This window comes from Tupaia chinensis, unplaced genomic scaffold, assembly GCF_000334495.1.
Source record: "Tupaia chinensis unplaced genomic scaffold, TupChi_1.0 Scaffold000355_1, whole genome shotgun sequence".
Taxonomy (NCBI): domain Eukaryota; kingdom Metazoa; phylum Chordata; class Mammalia; order Scandentia; family Tupaiidae; genus Tupaia; species Tupaia belangeri.
In genome coordinates, this window is record NW_006159850.1 from 14,495,467 (window position 1) to 14,511,662 (window position 16,196).

The 16,196-nt window shown below is 39.8% G+C and overlaps 1 protein-coding gene across 1 annotated transcript in view; it reads right to left on the reverse strand.

Annotated features, from left to right (window-relative positions):
* HYDIN (HYDIN axonemal central pair apparatus protein) overlaps positions 1–16,196 on the reverse strand; it is a 378,086-nt gene that overhangs the window by 213,812 nt on the left and 148,078 nt on the right. The window contains 4 exon segments of the mRNA XM_006152662.1: positions 28–163; positions 3,984–4,084; positions 6,471–6,706; positions 10,904–10,971. Coding sequence (XP_006152724.1) covers positions 28–163; positions 3,984–4,084; positions 6,471–6,706; positions 10,904–10,971 — 541 coding nt within the window.

Sequence of the window (16,196 nt, forward strand, 5' to 3'; positions counted from 1 at the left end):
AATGAATACAAGAATAAAGTAACTCACCTGAGGCAAGACCTCATAGCATCCTGGGAGGTCATCATGGTTGACAAGCTGGACCGCTTTCGCATACGGGTACTTCAGGAAACAGCGCCCAAAATCCACCTCTGTATTAACCAAGTGGAGGGTAGGTACAACACACCTGCTCGAAGGAGCCCATTAAACAATTCAAAATAGAGAACTTGTTGTTTACATACAGAAGATGTAGAGTCCCAAGCTAAATACATTTGTCACTGTCACATAATAGTTATTCTCTAATAACAACATTAATCATTTTCAAATCTTCTCTCCTTCATCCCTCTCTCTTAGTCCCCAGTAACAACTTTTCAAGCAAAAAGGGACAAGAAGCAAAACTCCTTAAACAGCTGTCTCTTGCAGGCAGTAACTAACGTTTCTATTGTTTTTTTATATTTGGCCTTCCTTTGGCAGGGAGCCTCCCATGGGGCTTAGTTTTTTAGGGTAGTGGGTTTCTTTCCAAGTCAAACAGGGCCATTGCCAGCAGCATAGGGTCCTAGTCAGCTGTGTACTCTGGACTCATCAGAAAGCCCCCCAACGACCAGCAACAGCTCACATCATCTAAATAATGGTAATGATTCTAATTCCTGTGCAGAACAGCTGTCTTGGATGAGTAGGCTGGGGCAGCTGCTCAGCCCAGAGCTGGCACTGTGACAGTGGTTCTCCACATGGAGGGAGACTGGGAGGGGGAGAGGCAGGGACAGTTTGTGCAGGGAAGGGAGGAGTTGAAGCCCCGAGTTTGTAGTTGGTCTACTACTATAGGGAGTAGGTTTTATTCTGAGTAACTCTTGTTATCCAACCTGCCACGCATCACTGCTGCAATATCACAGAATGGTGAAGCATCCTGGCTTTGGAGTTAGACAAAGCTCAGTTCAGATACTGATCTTCATAAGTAGAACCTGTGCTACCTTAGGCAAGTGGTTCTCCCTCTCAAAATCTCATTTCTCTTACAGGTAAAGTGAAGGTCATTCTAGGGATGGGCATAAGTAGTATCAACTCTTAGGCTACTGTGGGGAACCCAGAAGACAATGTAAATGAAGGTCATGGCCCAGAGCACATAAACACAGGGAAGAGCTGGCTAACCTGTGGTGAAGGACATGGCCAGTCATTACTCTGGCCCTTTGGGGAGAGTTACTTTCGGGTGCAAGTTCTAAAAGCAGCTCTTTTGTTGAGAGTCAGTGGGCAGTCCTACAGATCACACCCAAAGTAATGACATGAAAGAGCCTTCCTTTAACCTCAAAGTTTGCAATTTAGCATGAGATGAAAGCTCATTTTTAGCTAGAACGGGAGTTGTCAGTTGACCCAATGACTTTCTTAAAGCTCATCCTTTACTGTCTGAACCACTGTGACTGAGAGGGTTTATAATATTTGACTTGGGTCACAGAGTATACATTGGTAGGAAACTCACCACCTCTTTAAACTTTTTTTTTTTTTTAAATTCAGGGTTTCCTATTGATAGCTACAGGGAAAAGGGCTGGATAGTATCAGAATAAGCCTGCATAGAAAAGAAATGCGAGACTACACAGAAGGCACAGTCGCATGTAGCAAGGAGCAGATGAAAGGGTTTTGCTGTTTTTGAGCAAACCAACCCACCAACCAACCAACCAATTAGGTTTTGAAGGAATACTAATCAATGCAGTGAGTAGAGGGTACCCTGTGGATAGAGGAAACCCTAATTTAAGTTTCTTTAGGCTTGTAATTTGTTTTCATCTAAGCCCAAGACACATACAATGGTACCAGTTATTATTTTCTTCCAACCAGTACGTTTATACCTTATTTAAGATATATCTTTCTTAGATCCACAGGAGACCTAAGATTGACATATTACCATCATTAGTTTTACTAAGGTATGTTCTCTTTCTTATATAGAGCATTTGCATATACTTTCTCTTTCTTTTTTTTTTTTTTAATGTTTTTGGCATAGAGCATGCACATTTGCTGGAGAAAGACAGAAAGAGAAAGGAATAGTGAGAAATGAACTCCCGGGAGGAATGGGCAATTCACAATTCCTTCTCCTTCATTCCCCTCTCAGGGCTTTGAGCATGCATGCACATGTACCCGGCATGATTTTCAAGCTGCCAGATCTGGGACTTGAATCATGGTTGACCATGTGAGAGTCCAGTGCCTTAATCGCCATGCTGTGTGTTGGTCCTGCATACATACACTTAAAAGTCCCAGATCCCGACAAGGTTTGCTCTGGGGAGAGTGTGACCCAAGATTTGATTTAGGAACATGTCACCATTTGAAAGGTACCATCCTCATCACCATCACTGGAAAGACTATAACTTGGTCAATGGGACACAGTCAACAAATGGCAGAAATAAAATATCAACCTGACTTCAGAGCCCACTGTTGCCTTTCTGAAAAAGAGAGAGAACTTGATGATGGTTCTGGGGAGTTTATAACATGTCATCATTTGAAAGGTGACACTACCATCCTCATCACCATCACTGGAAAGACTATAACTTGGTCAATGGGACACAGTCAACAAATGGCAGAAATAAAATATCAACCTGACTTCAGAGCCCACTGTTGCCTTTCTGAAAAAGAGAGAGAACTTGATGATGGTTCTGGGGAGTTTATTTGGTCAGAGATGAGTCTCATGAAGGGCCCAATCAGCCTGCAAACCAAGTCATAGTAATGGTGTCCTAGAGCAAGGACCCTTTGGCTAAATGAATCTTTCATAAAAGGATTTAGAGCAGTGCCTTCCTGCTGTATAACTCTGCAGGACTACATTGAAAGATTAAAATAACAACTGGCAACTCTTCACCTCTTTCTACTAAAACTCTTTGGTTATATACTTTGATGGACTCATTAGAGAGCACCGACCTTAACACTGCAAAATACACACAATCTTTCTTATTGAATGAAGGTGCTTTAGAAAACATTTGCTAGGACCAGCAGTTAGTGTAATAGCTATGTCACTGGACTCCCACGTAGTTGACCACGGTTTGAGTCCTGGACCCAGTGGCTTAACCTCACGCCGGGTGTGTGTGCGTGTGTGCCCAAGATCCCGAGAGGAGAATGGAGGAGAAGGGATTGCGGCATGGCCACCCCCTGGGGGTGATTTCTTGCTTTCTGTCTTTCTGTCTCTCTCTGTCTGGCTGGCAAGCGCATGCGCCTTATAGCAAAAACCTCTCCAAAAAAAAAAAAAAAAAAAAAAAAATTTACTATTTTAAAGCCTTGTGATTAGAACTTGATGATGGTTCTGGGGAGTTTATTTGGTCAGAGATGAGTCTCATGAAGGGCCCAATCAGCCTGCAAACCAAGTCATAGTAATGGTGTCCTAGAGCAAGGACCCTTTGGCTAAATGAATCTTTCATAAAAGGATTTAGAGCAGTGCCTTCCTGCTGTATAACTCTGCAGGACTACATTGAAAGATTAAAATAACAACTGGCAACTCTTCACCTCTTTCTACTAAAACTCTTTGGTTATATACTTTGATGGACTCATTAGAGAGCACCGACCTTAACACTGCAAAATACACACAATCTTTCTTATTGAATGAAGGTGCTTTAGAAAACATTTGCTAGGACCAGCAGTTAGTGTAATAGCTATGTCACTGGACTCCCACGTAGTTGACCACGGTTTGAGTCCTGGACCCAGTGGCTTAACCTCACGCCGGGTGTGTGTGCGTGTGTGCCCAAGATCCCGAGAGGAGAATGGAGGAGAAGGGATTGCGGCATGGCCACCCCCTGGGGGTGATTTCTTGCTTTCTGTCTTTCTGTCTCTCTCTGTCTGGCTGGCAAGCGCATGCGCCTTATAGCAAAAACCTCTCCAAAAAAAAAAAAGAAAAGAAAACATTTGCTATTTTAAAGCCTTGGTCATTTGAATATTGGATTCAGCTTCCCTGCCATGATGGCAGAACAAATCTGGTGGGTGCTGACTGGCAGGCTGATTGGCAGTTCAGGAGAGACTCCGGAAGAGAGAAAGCAGGTGAGTGATACCTTGCTGTAATTAAGAGTGCCAGCACTTCTTCTCCAATGCCCTCCACGTCTACCACCAGTGCCATCTCATATTTCTGCACAGTGTTGGAGCATAAGGTCACCTGGAAAGAAAAAGGGGACAAGTTGCTTCTCTCTAATGTCAGCTCTCTCTGGACATAGAGGAGAGAGGAGCTGCAGGCAGGGTTCTGTGGATGAGCGAGGTTGATGAGTGCTTTATTGATGTATGGTGCTTTACATTTTTAGTTGTACTAGTTACATTGTGGGGTCAGGACATGCTGAGTGTTTTCAAAGGTCAGGTTAGAAACTAAATGGCTTTTAATACAAAAGGCTTGCTCATTCCTGAGATGGTTTTATCCAAGAACCTACATACCCACAAAAGGGGGAAAATGACCATGAGGGATGAGCAATATCAAGCAAACTTTAATTAGTGCAATTTAAATTGTTTCCTATACCTCTGGGCTACATGAATTATAAAAATTCAATAGACCAGTAAAATGCTATGACAAAATTTCTCTTACAGCAAAATGAAAGAAAATATCCATGTCAGTCCTAGAAAATGGCAAAAGAAATCAATTAGTCTGTTTTCTCCAAATCTTCCCAACTCCAAAACACATATATAAATTTCACTATTAGAGCAGAAACTAGGACGGTCCAAAGAAAGGTCTACCCAAGGTCAGTATCTGGCAAACAATCTACCCTGTGTTTTTATTTGCTGCTATGAAACTTTACATTTAGCCTTTTGAAAGCCTTGTTATCATTTTTAATTGCTTTAAAATGATTTGAACTAAAAGAGGTACTTGTGAGTCTAGAAAACAGCTTCTGGCATGGGCTAAGGCTTTTCTATCTATAAATTATGTATCAGGTACTAATTAAAATTTTTTCAGTTGCAAAGGGAATCAGGGGATGCAAATCTAAGTCCACATAGACCTGGTTATTGTGCAGATCCAGGGAGAAAACTGAAGCTTGGAGAAAGCTTTTCCAAATAGAAAGGAAAAATAAAATGAAGATGAAGTCATTGATTTGGAAAGAAAACGTGTCAGGTTCAGAGAGAAGAAGAGAATCCCAATATGACTATAATCCCTTGTTTGTGTATCTGGGCCGTGGTTAGAAAGAAAAAAAGCAAGATTTTCTGGCAGAAGGCTGCTAGACAGTGCTATATCTTTTAAAGTCCTCCTGGTTTTTTTTTTTTTTTCTGAGAGATGAAAGGAAGGAAGGAAGGAAGGAAGGAAGGAAGGAAGGAAGGAAGGAAAGAAAGAAAGAAGATAACATGTAGGCTGAGTTTTACCAAGTAAAAAACAAATCAATCCATTGCAGCACTGTTGACTAAGAAAGTCACAGTTAGCAACCTGAGAAGTTATTACAGAAATTCAAATCTCATTGGACCCATGGAGAAGCCCACAGAAGGCTGAAAACTCCTAGAAAAAAAAATTAGAATGAATGGATTCTAGGTGAGATATTGGGGGATAAATGATAGCTGAATTAAATATTCAATAGTAATGACTAAAGAAAAAAATGACCAAGCCTTATATGAACTCTGATCCCGTTTTTTTCCCACAAAGTATAAAATCATTTTGATTTGGTAGGCTTCAATATTGCTAGGACTCACTGTTTGGAGAAGCAAAAGTAAGGGAAGAAAACGTTTCTTGGTTAACCACGAGATCATTTTGCTAGTAGTGCCATGAGGCCATCACCAAGGCATTGCACTAAGCTGATTCCAGGCAAAGGATGTGTGTGGGGGTGAATAAGCAACCTCCCCAGTGCTCTTGCTGTGGACCTAACTACAATATATAGCATAATTAGTAACAACACTCACTGTGAAGGCTGTATTATAAATACAAATAAACTAGATATCCTCTGGGGCATAAATCTAGATATTTACTGGTATAAAGGATCAGATTCTAAAGGGATGAAGAACCTAATTAGGAATGAGTTCTTAAATTTTTTTTTTAGGCTTTTGCTATAGGGCAGGTGTACTCACCAGAGAGAGACAGAGAGAAGGAAAGTGAAAAATCACCTCCTGGGGGGATGGCCGTGCCACAGTTCCCTCTTCTCCACTTTCCTCCTGAGATTTTGGGCATGCATGCACATTGAGCCAGTGTGATTTTCAAGCTATTGGGTCCAAGACTGGAACTGCTGTCAGTCAGGTGGGAGTCCAGCACTTTAACCACCATACCACCTGCTGGCCTCAAGTTCTTAAATCTTTTAATATTGGGTATACTGTCCAAACAGAGCAGTCATCTCACTAGAAATGCCTAGAATTCCCTGTTCTGGTAAAGGTAATGCATCTAAATTAACCTAAGTCCCCTGGAAGTCCTTGGCCCAATGTGTTTGTGTCTGGGTTTCTCTTGTTTATAGTCCCACTTTTACACATCAAGTGACAGGCACTTGCTCCTGTGGACACTGGATAACAGAATAAACCCTAGATGAAGTCCCAATGGCTATTTAACTGCTTGGCTGTGTGTGTTGGAAGGCTTTTAATCACTTTACCTTGATAGCTGCAAAACCCTGGGAGCGGATGGTGCCACAGTTGGGAGTGATGGTAAATTCTTTTGGTTTTGTTGTGAGTTTTTCTTCCTTGGTCCAAGACGGCCTTTTGTTGTCTGGACATTGCTTACAACATGAAATGCTTTCATGGCCAATGCCATCCCCAGGGACGCGCAGTTTGAAGGTCATGGGGACCAAAGAGGTGTTATTGAGGGAACATACTAAAGTGCTGGGAAACCCTAGAAAACAAAATATGAAGTGAGACATGAAAGCCCCCGAATAGCCTCTCTTGACCTTCAACCTCCTCTAGCAACTGTCCAGCAACTGTCCAGCCTCTTGAATGAATTGTCTATGCAATTTATTACTACTTAACTCCACCTTGCCCTAAATACTGTTTTCCATCACACAGGCAATAAAGACATTTCATTCCTTCCATTTATGCATTCATTCAATGAATATGCATTTACTGTGTGGCAGGTTAAATAGAAGATACAAAGCAAACCCAGGCCCCTCCAAAGAGGTAGCTTCTATTTTCAGTTTGCAAAATAGTCTTGCAGAAGTGTATTTTGCAATTATTTTTGTTTAAAACTATAGACTCTGGGGCCAGCAGAGAGCGTGGTGGTAAAAGGTACTAAACTGCTAGATGGTCGGCCACAGTTCGAGTCCCAGACCTGCCAGCTTGATTTCTCACTTTCTCTTAATAATAATAATAATAATAATAATAATAATAATAATAATAAATGAAGTTAAATAAAATAATTCCTTAAAATAAAACTAGACTTTTTTTTTGGCATAGAAACATACTTGCTCTTTAAATTTGCCTTTGTGTGCAAAGGCACACAGAAGCCTGTGTGGTTTTGCCTCCTGTGTGACCCAGAGCTTGTCAAGATGTGATGGAATTTGTCCTAGACCTGTCTGAGGATCACGCTCTCCAGGTTGATGATACAATATTGAATAACAGCCTTTCCCACGAGAGACGTTATGATCTGCTGTAGAGCCAGCCAGAGCTAACACCCCGACTTTTACCTCACTTAGACAAAGCTGCTTTGTCACGTTATATTCAGCTCTCCTAATTCAGCACAGCTTTGCCAGCACTTACCGTTCCTTGTTTTTTTGGCTCCTACTCATTCTGACTGTTGTTAAGTGGTATGTCATTGTGGTTTGATTTGCATTTCCCTTATGATAAGAGATACTACTCTCTGAATGATACCTTTGATTAGTCTTCTCACTATTATTTATGAGGCTTCTAATTCTAACTCTTTTTTTTGTTTTTAAGAGAGGTTTTTGCTATAGGGCATGTGTGCTCACTAGAGAGACAGAGACAGAAAGTGAGAAATCATCCCCCAGGGGGTATGGCCACACCGCAATCCCTTCTCCTCCGTTCTACTCTCAGGGTCTTGGGCATGCATGCACACATGCCCGGCGTGAATTTAAGCCACCGGGTCTGGTTCTCGAACCACGGTTGACTGTATAGGAGTGAGTCCAGCGACATGGCCATTATGCCAACTATTGGTCCTATCATTCTAACTTGTTTTTAATGGTCAATAGTTAATGAAATTTACCAATATAGCTTACCAATTTCTTTGCTTATAATTTTTTTCCTTGCAACTCATTCCAGCCTCTTGAGTTCAGAACTTTCTTTAAACATTCTTTCACCAAAGGCCTGTAGATGGTAAACTCTTAGTTTCTGTTGGCTTTTCTTTGTATGTGCTAAAATGGTATTGATTTCATTCTAACCTAATGACAGGGCAGGCACAGAGTTCCAGGCTGCCAATTATTTCCTTTTGATACTTGGAAAACTTTATTGCACTGCCTTCTGGTATAATTGCTGCTCTAAGGTATCTGCTGTTAGGCTGTTATTCTTTCAAAGATTAGTTTTTTCTCTCTAGTAGCATTTATATTGTTCTCTGTATCTGTGATGATGAGCTGGTATAAGATTTCTTGGAGTAACTCACTCGGGGTACTTATCAGGACTCTCCCTGCTAGGTGACATGACGTAAGGTAGATCACTTGAACGTCCCTGTGCTAGACTGTGTGTTGCAATGCTGTAGAGAAGGATGCTTCTGTCATTCTCAGTTGCCCAGAGCCCTCCTTGGAATCAGTTTGAGCTGTGTGGAAGATGACTTCAGAGGTCTTTGGGTACACTAACATGCCTCATGCTGTGTGTCAGTCCCAGTCACCCTTGAAAGGGTATACCTCTCTTAATTGGTCACCAGACAATTATCAAGTTGAAGGTCATTTTTATTTTCCTTCAAAAGAATCTATCACTCAAATAAAGCTAAAAATGTGTAAAACAAAACAAAAACCTCTCAACCCACTTTCATATGCCAGTAAGAGATGTGCAGCTTCATGTATGTGGATTTCCCAATAGTATGTGCCTTATGTAATATAATGTACATGGGAGAGGCATTGTATGAATAACTAAAATAAAATTGTAGTAACTCCCAAATGTTTAAAACAACAGATGAAGACATTATAAATAAGCTTTTTCAAAAGAACTATTTTCCCCCCAAGGCAGGTGGGTTATTTTTAAATTTTTATTTTTTTTGAAGAGGTTTTTGCTATAGGGCACGTGCACTCACCAAACAGAAAGAGAAAGAGACAGAAAGTGAGAAATCACTCCTAGGGAGAATGGCCATGCTGCAATCCCTTCTCCTTCATTCTCCTCTTGGGATCTTGGGCACGCACGCACATGCGCCTGGTGTGAGTTTTTTATTTTTTTTATTTTTGAGAGGTTTTCGCTATAGGACGCCTGCGCTCGCCAGACAGAGAGAGACAGAAAGTGAGAAATCACCCCCCAGGGGGGATGGCCACGCCGCAATCCCTTCTCCTCCATTCTCCTCTTGGGATCTTGGGCACGCACGCACATGCACCCAGTGGTGCCAAGTGTGAGTTTTAAGCCACTCGGTCCAGGACATGAACCGCAATCAACTACGTAGGAGTCCAGTGACATAGCCATTATGCTAACTGTTGGTTATTTGAAACGAAGCAAAAGGCAAGTGGGAGGCAATGAAACAAAATGGAAAGGAGTATGGAACAGAGATTTGGACAAGTACTTGTCAACTTTTTCTTTCCATCATCATCTCCTAAAAAGAAAGGTAAATTTATTTTAAATCAAAACAAATTAATTAATTAAATATGGCAGAAATTAGACTTAAATTCTCTCTAACAAGGATTGATGAAATGAAGCAAAAGGCAAGTGGGAGGCAATGAAACAAAATGGAAAGGAGTATGGAACAGAGATTTGGACAAGTACTTGTCAACTTTTTCTTTCCATCATCATCTCCTAAAAAGAAAGGTAAATTTATTTTAAATCAAAACAAATTAATTAATTAAATATGGCAGAAATTAGACTTAAATTCTCTCTAACAAGGATTGATCATTGGAAGACCACAACCTTTGTTCTAAGATTTTTCCACCACCTAAGAAGCAATTTTTGCCTCTTTGGGGACAACATCACTCTTGGTGACAGTGCATAGAGTTAGGTAGATCTCAACTGAAATATTAATGTTGCTACTGCTGTGTGACCTTAGGAAATTAATTAGCTGTTCCAAGGCTCAGTGCTTCCATCTTTAAAATGGGAATATTAAGCAGTAGCTCCTCACAGGATTGCATGTGCACCACTTAGCAGGGACTGAAACGTAAGACATAACCAATAAGTGGAGCGTCTGCTGCTCCTGTTACCATTTTTATTATTGGGGAAGTTTAGACAGAGAGAAATGGCCAGGAAAGTAATTGATCAAGAAGACAATACAAAAATACAGAAAAGCCTACAATTTGGAGCAATAGATAACTTGAATCAAACTATCACTGACTTCACTTTAGACTTGAGCGTTTCTCTGTGAAGAGGTTGCTGTATAGCCAGACTGCAGAATCGGAATCTGCATTTAAATAGAGCTTTTAGAATGTGCAGGGAGTGGAGTGAAGTCAAAGGCTCCTCGTTGTCTCACTTCTGGAGGAAAGGAGACAGCCTTGGCCTGACAGCTATTAGTGCCCAGGACATTGCTACTACTCTCACATATAAATTAGGAAAAATGCCACTGCCATACAGGAAGGGAAGAATAAAAATTGGTAAGAGTTTCTCCATAAACTTTCCTCCTTCTACATAGAGAGAAAAGGAATTCTATCCAACTTTTCATTTAAAATGGAAAATTACTGGGGCCAACAGATGGTGTGGTGGTTAAGATGCTGGATTCTTACATGGCTGACTGATTCAAATCTCGAACCCGGCAGCCTGAAAATCATGCTGGGTGTGTGTGCATGTGTGCCCAAAATCCTGAGAGGAGAATGGAGGAGAAAGGATTGCAGCATGACCATATCCCATTTGGGGGTGGTGGGCAGATTCTCACTTTCCCTCTGTCTGTCTCTCTCTGGTGAACACAGATGCCCTATGGAAAAATCCTTTTAAAAAAGGTGGGGAGGGGAACATTACTCACCAAAGGAAACATCACCAAAGTGCAGGGCAGGAACATTAAAATGGAAGGTAGGTCCAATGACACAGCCCCTGGAAGTAGGAACACAAGTCCAGGGAATCAGTGAGTTCAAGGTTAACAGTCAGGAACTGGGGAGAGGGTGAGTACTAAAAACCATAATTTGGCATTAATTATATAATTAATTATAGAATCTAGGCCTTAAAGAAACTGAGATGATGGAGGTTATCAAAATTCGTTTTCAAGACTGAGACCATGGCTTCAGCAAATGATGTTACGGTTAATGTATTACTTTATTCTTTCCAATAAATGGGACAGAGGCAGAGCAGAGAGGTCACCAAACCAGTGGCACAAAGTGTTGTTAATTTGAATGAGACACACAGGTACCTAAAAATATGCTAAGCATGAATTCCTTAATTTGCCACGCTCCATTTGCTGGAGTTATGTCTGTCACAAAATGCTGAATGCAATGACACTTTAGTGATACTTGTAGCTGCTTAGTCCTACAGACAGTGTGGTGAGAGGAGTGACCATGGCAAGTTTCAAGTGTAGCATGTAAAGTTTTTAACACAAAAGAAATCCCAATTATAGGTCTAATCATATAATAAACATCAAAGACTATTAATGATACCAGTAATCCCTATCCCACACTTTCATAAAATTGTTTTAATTCCATTCCACCTAGCTATGACCTTGACTAGTCACTTTATCCTTGTTAGCCTCAGTTTCTCTCCCTCATGTAGCAAGGAGAGATCCGGGATCATGTGACCTTGAAGGACCCTTTACTTTAGCCTCCCCTAGAGGTTCCAAAAAGAAACCAGGCTCTGCCAACACCTTGATTTTTTGCGCAATAAGACCTGTATTGAATTTCTCATCTAAAGAACTATAAAATAATAAATTGCTATTGTCCTAAACATTAAATTCGTGATAATGTGAAAAGAAAACTAATAAATCAGGAATTTGTTTTTGTTTACCTTCAGAGTAATTCTTTTTCTCCATGAACCATGTCTTCTAAAATATCTAGACCAAAGTTTTCAAGAACTGAAAAGTCTCCCATCTATGTGCTCAGGCTTTTAAACATTAAAGACACATAGAGATGCCTGAAAACATGCTAAGCATGGATCCCTTAAATCACCAAGCTCCAGATGCTGGTGATAGAAGTCTGTCACACTGGAGGGGACCAGCAGTTAGCATAATGGCTATGTTGCTGGACTCGCACGTAGTCGACTGCGGTTCGCGTCCCGGACCTGGTGGCTTAAAACTTACACCGGGCGCCTGTGCGTGCGTGCCCAAGATCCCGAGAGGAGAATGGAGGAGAAGGGATTACGGTGTGGCCATCCCCCCTGGGGGGTGATTTCTCGCTTTCTTTCTGTCTCTCTGTCTCTCTCTGTCTGTCTGGCGAGCGCACACGCCCTATAGCAAAAACCTCTCCAAAAATAAAAAAAAAAGAAGTCTGTCATACCATGTTGAATGCATTATTGATACTTCCGACTGCTTAGATACTACACCACAATGTGAGGAGAGGCTATTGCAAGCCTGGGAGGAGTGATCGTGGCCAGTTTCAAGCATGAAAGTCTTTCTCATGACTGTCTGATCTATTTCCTTCTAGTGATCTGAAATGGCTTCAAAAGGAGGAGCTGGTACTCAGCAAGGAATTAGGATTCAGGTGAGAATGAAGTCTTTTTTTGTTTGTTTGAAGATTTATTTATTTATTTATTTATTATTTTAAATTCACCAGAGAGATAGAGAAAGAGAGAGAGAGAGAGAGAGAGAGAGCGAGAGCGCACAAGTCTTATTTAATTATTATTTTTAATTCACCAGAGGTGGTGGGGAGAGGGAGTGGGATAAAGCAAGCCTCCAGGTCTGGGACTTGAACCATGTGGTTAAAGTTAGCCATGTGGGAGTCCAGCATCTTAACCACCACGCCACCTGCTGGCCTCCAGAGAATGAAGTCTTTTTTAAAAATTTTATTTATTAGCATAATCTCGTTTATATTACATTGAGTCACATATATCTTTACAGTATACATTTCTTTTTCCAGAAGGAACCTTGCATATCAGCCAAGACAAAGACATTACTATCCATAGCATCATCAAAGAGCCTTTCATCACTTTTTTCCAGATTATTATTATTATTTTTAACATTCAATCACTATGTATCATTTTGCTTGTAAAAAGAATTTACCCAACATGAAATACTTCTCAGTCTGTCTGGCGAGCGCACACGCCCTATAGCAAAAACCTCTCCAAAAATAAAAAAAAAAGAAGTCTGTCATACCATGTTGAATGCATTATTGATACTTCCGACTGCTTAGATACTACACCACAATGTGAGGAGAGGCTATTGCAAGCCTGGGAGGAGTGATCGTGGCCAGTTTCAAGCATGAAAGTCTTTCTCATGACTGTCTGATCTATTTCCTTCTAGTGATCTGAAATGGCTTCAAAAGGAGGAGCTGGTACTCAGCAAGGAATTAGGATTCAGGTGAGAATGAAGTCTTTTTTTGTTTGTTTGAAGATTTATTTATTTATTTATTTATTATTTTAAATTCACCAGAGAGATAGAGAAAGAGAGAGAGAGAGAGAGAGAGAGAGCGAGAGCGCACAAGTCTTATTTAATTATTATTTTTAATTCACCAGAGGTGGTGGGGAGAGGGAGTGGGATAAAGCAAGCCTCCAGGTCTGGGACTTGAACCATGTGGTTAAAGTTAGCCATGTGGGAGTCCAGCATCTTAACCACCACGCCACCTGCTGGCCTCCAGAGAATGAAGTCTTTTTTAAAAATTTTATTTATTAGCATAATCTCGTTTATATTACATTGAGTCACATATATCTTTACAGTATACATTTCTTTTTCCAGAAGGAACCTTGCATATCAGCCAAGACAAAGACATTACTATCCATAGCATCATCAAAGAGCCTTTCATCACTTTTTTCCAGATTATTATTATTATTTTTAACATTCAATCACTATGTATCATTTTGCTTGTAAAAAGAATTTACCCAACATGAAATACTTCTCAGACCAGTCCAGTTGAGAATACTACACATGTTATCATCGACAGGTCTTAATTGAACTATGGGTTAGATACTTGACTTGTCAGAGGTTTCCAGGGCCAAAGTAACAAACAGATCAAAAGCACCAAAATGTACAAAAGACTAAAGAAAGTAGGAAAGAAGCTCACAAAAATGCAAAGAGCAGTCACTTAATCAGTTCAGAAGTTAAGAGAAACAGAGATAAGTTGCATTTGTTCAAAGGCATATGTAACTGAGGGAATTATAGGTGAATGATACCATTTGGACTTAGATAAGGTCACATTAATTTGAACAGGGATTCTGAATATTAGAACAGTCTATGGCAAGATCATGCCATACATCAATGCAGTGGTTTGTTAAAATTATAATTTTAAAGACCAAGAGATGGAATTATTTAATTATTATTATATTCTAAGAGAATCAAGTTGAATACAAATATATACTATGGTTAAAACTTCTAAAAATTATGTTATGCCAAAATAGCAGAGAACAAAACTGCTCCTGGGTAATTTTAAAAATCACATTAATCTTGCAATGTTGTTTACTCAATTACTTGAAATATTGTGTCATGTAATTGGAGGAGTAAATAGATATGGCAAATGTATAATATTTGTTCTGATCTTCAAGACATATCAGCCAAAACGATATAGTATTGCAAAAAGAATATGTGGCAATAAAAAGAGAGAAAATTCCTAAATCCATAATATTAACATTTTTGATGAATTGCCTTTTTTTCTTTTTAAAGAATTTTTTTTGTTTTGTTTTGCTATAGGGCACATGTGCTCACCAGAAAGACAGAGAGAGACAGAGAGGCAGAAAGTGAGAAATCACCCCTCCCCCCCACCACCACCACCCAGGGTGGATGGCCACACCACAATCCTTCTTCTCCATTCTCTCAGGATATTGGGCACGTGCACACATGTGCCCAGCATGAGTTTAAGCCACCGGGTCCAGGACTCCAACCGCGTTTGACCACATGAGAGTTCAGCTACACAGCCATTATGCCAACTGCTGGTCCCAATGCATTGACTCTTATCATTGTAAAATAACCTTTGTCTTAAGTAACAATTTTTGTTTTAGAGTCTATTTTATCTAATATTAGTATAAAAAACCCAGCTTTCTTTTGGTGACTATTTTCATGGTACATATTTTTCTCTTCTTTTAGTTCCATAGCTTTGAATCTAAAGTGTGTTTCTTGTAGAAAGCATATAGCTGGATTGTCTTTTTTGCTTTGTTTTAATCCATTCTACCAGCCTCTACCTTTCAATTGGCATCATTAATGCATTTACATTTAGTGTAATTACTATTTTATTATTTGTTTGCTGTGTAGTGTCATTGTGTTTCTGTTCCTCCATTACTGCCTTCTTTTATGTTAAATGGATGTTTCCTAGAGTACCATTTTATTTCCCATGTTGCTCCTTTTACTATATTTTTTAGTTTCAGGAACAGTTTATAGAGTAGGGGAAATCATATCCTGAGTCTGGATAAATAATTCAAAGCGTCAAAAGTTAAAGCAGAGGGATTCATACAAGAATATCTAACAACTCCAAATTCACCAGATATAGCACCTAATATAATAACACCTTGCATGTATGAGGTGCTCAGTAGGAGGTTTTTAAGTGAATACCCAAAATATATATACTTATTCCTAAAAAGAGAAGCAGTGTGTTTGTGTTGATAGTAAGATACAATGTTAATTTGGCCTGTTCTTAAATTGGAGACTAGCCAGGTGAAATTAGGATGGGGTTTCTTATCCAATTGGAAGGGCAGTTAGACTGCTTTGGCCAGCATTTTCCCTTTCTTTTGTCTACCTGAAAATAAAAATTTTAATCTTCTTTTAAAATTTCTTTTTAATTTTTAATTTTTTAATTTTCATTTCATTTTTTTATCCATTCAATCACATTATTATTTGTCTTACAAAATGGATATTTCAACAGCTGAACATTTCTCCCTAGTACAGTTGATAAAACAACAAAATATCTTCAACAGATAATACCACATTTCTTTGTGCCATTAATGCTCTACCTCCCTATTTTTCTTCAAAATGTCCTTCCTCAGAACCTCCTCATTCACACACACTGTATCTGGTATTTACATCTATATACTGTGTTTCTATATCCTTTAGTCAATTAGTTTCAGTCATAGAGTGCAGACATTCGGTATATATTAAGTGGGGACATACAATGCCTCTCCTTCATAGCCTGGCTTGCTTCACTCAGCAGTAAATCTTCCATATTCATCCACTTCCTGTCAAAAGCCAGGGTTTT